The sequence below is a fragment of the Hippopotamus amphibius genome, chromosome 3 (assembly GCF_030028045.1).
Source record: "Hippopotamus amphibius kiboko isolate mHipAmp2 chromosome 3, mHipAmp2.hap2, whole genome shotgun sequence".
In the NCBI taxonomy this organism is placed as follows: domain Eukaryota; kingdom Metazoa; phylum Chordata; class Mammalia; order Artiodactyla; family Hippopotamidae; genus Hippopotamus; species Hippopotamus amphibius.
Window position 1 is genome coordinate 111,560,487 of NC_080188.1, and position 6,222 is coordinate 111,566,708.

At 34.8% G+C, this 6,222-nt stretch overlaps 1 protein-coding gene across 1 annotated transcript; it reads left to right on the forward strand.

Moving 5' to 3' along the window:
• The first annotated feature begins 480 nt into the window (after positions 1-480).
• LOC130848671 (olfactory receptor 8J3-like) lies at positions 481-1,422 on the forward strand. The gene has a single exon (XM_057727092.1). The coding sequence runs from the start codon at positions 481-483 to the stop codon at positions 1,420-1,422; it is 942 nt and encodes a 313-aa protein (XP_057583075.1).
• Positions 1,423-6,222: the final 4,800 nt, after the last annotated feature.

Here is a 6,222-nt window from a genome sequence, read left to right on the forward strand (position 1 = left end):
AAAATGGGGGCAGAATAGTGACTAGATCATGCATTCTTCAGAAAGCATGAAGTCTCGGATTAAGAAATCACAACGAACACTGAATTATTTGGAGGCATACAATTACTCGAGACTTTCTCAGACTCACAGCAAGAGACATTGATGTGATGCCAATATGAATCATGGCTTCAAATATTTTCAAACAAATAAGATATTCATAATTTAATAAGATCCAAGGAATTAAGTCCTCAAAAATATTCATGATGTTGGGTCAACTATTTAATTTGCCATACTTGCTTTTTCTCTCTAACAAATGATTTCAAGATTGATTTACTAGACCTAGACACTTGAGTTTAATAATTGAGATTAATACAGGATTCCAGGAAATCTCATCCAAGGAATTGCTTTTGCCATCTAATGTCAATCCAAGAAAATACATTGCTTAAATTTGTAACCAAATTTCCTTTTCTTCCCCAAAGAGATGACTTTCCAAACTCTCACATGGCTCCTGGAAATTTCACCCAAGTCACTGAGTTTATTCTCACAGGAGTCTCAGACCGTCCAGACCTCCAGATCCCTCTCTTCTGTGTGTTCCTGGTCATCTATGGGCTGACCGTGGTGGGGAACCTGAGCATCATCACTCTCACCAGTGTGGACTCCCGACTTCACACCCCCATGTATTTTTTCCTCCGGCATTTGGCCATCATCAATCTTGGCAATTCTACTGTCATTGCCCCTAAAATGTTGGTCAACTTGTTAGTAAAGAAGCATGCCGCCTCCTATTATGAATGTGCTGCCCAACTGGGAGTGTTCTTGGTTTTCATTGTAGCTAAATTTTTGATGTTAGCTGTAATGGCCGATGACTGCTATGTGACCATTTGTAACCCCCTGCTCTACATGGTGGTGGTGTCTTGGCGGATTTGCCTCCTGTTGGTTTTCCTCACATACCTCTATGGCTTTTCCACAGCTATTGTGGCCTCATATGCTGTATTCTCTATGGCTTATTGCTCATCCAATGTAATTAATCATTTTTACTGTGATATTATCCCTCTGTTAGCATTATCCTGCTCTGATACTTCCTTTCCAGAAGCAGTAGCATTTATATCTGCAGGGACAAATTTGGTGGTTTCCATACTTATAGTCCTTGTATCTTATTTCAACATTGTGTTGTCCATTCTAAGGATGCGTTCATCAGAAGGAAGGAAAACAGCCTTTTCCACATGTGCCTCACATATGATGGCAGTTTCAGTGTTCTATGGAACTCTACTTTTTATGTATTTGCAGCCACGAACTAATCATTCTATGGGTACTGATAAAATGATTTCAGTGTTTTATACACTGGTGATTCCCATGCTGAATCCCATGATCTACCGCCTGAGAAACAAGGATGTGAAAGCTGCCTTAAAGAGCTTTCTGAAAAATTCATGCTGTTCTTTTAGTTAATGTAATTTTAGAACTCCATAGGTAAATAAAGAGGTGGTTAAGATAGCCTGCCATTGTGTGGAGGAGATTTTGAACAGCATTAGAAGCTAAAGGAATGGGTGATTGTCTCATCTTACAATTTCTCTATTGAGGAGAGGACCTAGACTGCACCATTCAAATAGAAATCATGAAGACAACTCTTTTTGTTTTTGATCTAAAGAACAAAAAGATAGAGTTTGAGACAAGTTACAGAAACTTTAGGGATGAATTGCAGAAAGGAAACAACGAGTGAAAATCAGACCCATATTCTTTGTACAAACTCTGTCCAACTCACTGACCCTGAGGCATGTAGGTGTGGGGAAGATTTCAGTACCTCAGACAAGTCTAAAATATGAACTAACATTAATATAACCATCCATGAGGCAGAGATGGCAGTTTGACAGAAACCTTGTTAATTTCCTGCTAAGATAAAAAAGGAAAAGAATAAATAAAATCAACACTGTTAAGAAGAACATAGCAATATTCAGATATCTTCACATCATAATATTACCATGTCCAAGATACACAGCAAATGTCCTGACACATCAATGTACAAAAGAATTAAAGCAATCCTTGAGGTATTAACAGAAAGTGGTCCTTAGTTCTGCTCCCTTCTCAGTATTCAGAGTGTTAGTCTGTATACCTTGGGTTGAGACTTTATCAGCTTTATGTCCCCTCCTACACAATCCATCTCCTAAATCCCTATCTGTTTTATAAATGTGGAACTCTTAGATGGGAGATAGTTTTCTGCCCTCCCTAGTGGTAGCAAAATCTCCTTTGTAACACTGCAAGATATTTAGGTCAAATAACTAAACAGAAATATCAAAACAAAAAATGTTTAGAAGAAAATCTGAAAAAGCAGTTTTATCTAGCACTCTTATACAAATTAAAATATTAATAAAAAAACTAAATGGTAAAATTTAGACACTTTAAGATGTAGATGTATATATAAATAACCAATAAGTATATAGAAAAGTGTCAACTATCACTAGTCAGAAGTAAATGAAAATTAAACTCACGTTGAGATTATTTAATCCCAATTTCCATTTTATTTTTTTTTTAAAAATTGGTACATCAAATATTGACAAGGATGTGGGGAAAATGGAATTCTCATACATGGCTTTTGGTAATGTAAAATGCTACAGTAAGTTCAGAAAGCTTGCAGATTCCTATAAAGTTAATTAGACAGCTACCTATGTTTTGGTAATTCCCCTCTTAGACCTATAACTAGGAAAATTAAGACATATATACATACATACACTTATATAGGAGTGTTCATACTAGACTTTTTACAATAAACCAAAACTCAAAGATCCATCAGTAAGAGATGGTTAAAGATAGGGTATATGCATGCAGTGGACGATTATGTATCTATATAAACATGGCACAGGTGAATTTCAAAATCACAATGCTGAGTGAAAGACACCAGAATGAGACTATTTATTGTGTGATGTCACTTATATGAAATTCAGAAATAGGAAAAATAGGTTTAGGGATAGAAATCAGAGCGGCAGTTGCTGGAGTTGGAGGTAAAAGCATGTTTTTTGGGGAGGTAAGTTATGAGGAAAATTTCTATTATGGTGGGCGCAGCCTAGGGTGCTGGGGGTTTAAAACATCATGGAGCTTTCTTTGGTGTTGAAAATGTCTATCTTGATTTAGGTATCAGGAAGAAATGACACATTTTCCAAAACTTATCTGTTGTACAATTTATACCCATCTTTAACTGTATATGAATTTCCCTCAATTCTTATACATACAGAAGTCATAGAGGAGGAGGGCATGGGTAAAAAGTTATGCTAGGCAATGTACCGTCTTATATTAGAGTTTACTTTCTATGAGGCTGCAGTGAATATTATGCAAGAGTGGTGAGATCTCAGCTCAGGAAACACCAGGGTTTGGACAATTATTATTGTAACACATTACATTACAATAATTGTTGTATGTTTGTCAGATGAAAAGACAAGGCATATATATCACTCACTTTAAGATGAGGCTTTAATTTCAAATCTTCTAGTCATCAGTTACATGACGTTGGTCAAATTATGGGGATAGTAATATGTATTTCATATCGGTTAAAAGGTATATTTTTATCCCAGTGCCTACTACATATTTTTTACTGGAATAACAAATTCAAATAAAAAAGTGTATGCAATGATGATGATTCATTTACAATTTTATCATGACTATTGAAACTGTTACAATTTCACTGTGATAAAGCACATCAGTCTTTTGCATTGTTGCTGAGATCAATTGACTGTGTAAGTGAGTAAATACCTTTAGGTCTTGTAGGTCTCCATGGAATGTACAGATTATTTGTACTGTTTTCTTCCTTTCCTTAAATTGTTCCTATAACTTTTCACTAGAGAATAGACAGGATATCCTGGAGAATTAGCAGGCATCACAGGTGATTTTTTTTTTAATTCTCTCAGATGATTTGGGCATAAATTTCATGTAAATTTCATGGTGCGTCCTCAGGGAACATCACAAAGAAAGAGAAAAAGTATAAATTCTCCCTACCCAAAGAAAAGTCAAAGGAATTTGAGAGCAGAAAATCCAATTCTTCATTAAAGTGAGTAGATAGAAATTGTTGATTTTGATTCTCACCATGGTGTTGGTAATTTCTCTTGAATCTTGACTTCTGACTATGGGCACTTTTATGATCACAGACAGCTTATTCTTTACATCACAAAAATTTCATTATTTCCTTTGTGAACTGGCTTCCCTGGAATAATATGGTAGTTTTAGGGCATTAAATCCTATGAATTGACTACATGTCATATATTCATTTGATTTGTGAAAGTTGAAAGTGGTATTTGGATATTTCAAGTGAAGAGGGAGTTAGAAGTATCTGAAAAAATCATCACCAATCTAATCTATTATTGTAGAATCCACTTCTGTTACAATTTCCATATAAACTATAGGAAGTTCAGTTGCATTTAAATTTAAGATAATTAACAAATACTTTTCAGTATCTGTCTCATGTAATATTTGACTTTTTCTATAAATATACCCAATGAAATTTTGGAAAAGAATATTTTCAGGTATGTATTATTCATGAAGCATTTTTCAAACTGCAAATAATTTTAATATAAGGATATACATATCCTTGTATATGAGAATAAACTCCTGTGCATAAATTTGGAGGTTTTTTTGTTGGTTTTCCTTACTGTTTGCTCACTACTTGGTTTGTTTTTTTAGAAAAGACTTTACCAACTGAGTAGACTGGTAAATAAATAGAATGATATTTTAAGAGTTAAGGAGAAAGCCAGGAACCCCAAATAATTCCTAACTGCTATCACCAGGTCAGAAGATTGAAAAGTCATTTGTCTCTTTGCATATATTTTGCATCCGGCTCTAATGTTTAGCTCTAAATGGAAGTACATAAAATGCTGCATCAGGATATTAAAAAATGACCAGAGATATGCTCTCCCAAGTAAGAAGAGTGGGCAACGTATCACTATCTCTTTAACATCATGATAGCAATTCTTTTAGATATATACCCAGAAGTTGTAAGTTGGACCATATGGGGAGTTGCTAATCAACAGATAGAAAGTTTCACTTACATAATATGAATAAAATCTAAGGATCCACTCTGTAACTTTGTGCCTATAATTAACAATACTGTATGGTCCACCCATAAGCCATTTAGTGGGGCAGAACTCATGTTATGTATTCTTACCACAGAAAATTAAAATTGAAAAAAGAATGAGCAAGCTCAAAGAATCTGGAAAGGCAGAAGGAGGTAATAATGAACACTGAAAATGGATATACATTCAATAAACACTACAATAATTCTTAACATAACTGAACACTTCAAAGTTTTAGGACTGGTACTGGAAGTCTGAGTCCTTTGCTTAATCCAGTATCTATCACTCTACACAAAAAGCCATAATAGAGGGCGTTCAACACTTGGTTCTTATCTGTGAGTGAAAAAAGAGCCTGAAAGCAGAGTGAGACAATGTAGAGAAAGAGCAGACGTCATCTAGGAAAAGAATAGAATTGGCTCAGCAATCTCCAGAATTGCCTTCCTTTCCCAATCACGTTTTTGGATCAGACTAGATTCCTGGTTTAATAAGACAGAACCTTTGTAGCATCTTAAAGAGAAAATAAAACCTAGGAAGAAAATTTATATTTTCTAGGCTGCTCTTAGTTCAACTGATATTTTTGAATATCAGTAGGGACAGAGAGGGCAAGAGATGGAAATTTAAGGTTCAGTGTATGCCTGGTAAAGTGATATGGACCTGACTGTGAAATGCATTGAAAATGAGGCTACAGGTTTTTTCAATTAGTCTAAAAAATACCTCAGATTATACATTTGATTGCACAAAAAGTTTTAATGACAGTGATTTGCCTATCACCTAAACTGAGAGAATCATGACATGGAGACCAAAAGGATACAATGGTCAATGAAAGCTTTAATGAAATCTTGCCCTAAGGAAGTAGAAGAGGGGATGCTTAGGATGGCAAGTATTATGGAAGTTGGCTAATAATACAATGTAGAGATTTGAAACAGAAACCTAAATGATGAACATAATGTTTGTGATTTAAACTGGTTGCTTTTTAAAATTTAACTTTGCAATATAAGTAGGGTATATAACCAGCAGCACACTAGCTTTGAGTAGAAATAGAGGAGCTGATATAATTTGGAAGCATAGTTCCAGGAAATCTCATCCCAGGAATTGCTTTTGCCATCTAATGGCACTCATAGAAAATACATTTTTTAAAATTAGTAACCACTTTTCCTTTTTTTTTTTCCAAACAGATGACTTTCCAAACTCACAC

Excerpts from the sequence above, each read along its gene's own strand:
- LOC130848671 (XM_057727092.1), top strand. The coding sequence starts at position 481 with ATGGCTCCTGGAAATTTCACCCAAGTCACTGAGTTTATTCTCACAGGA.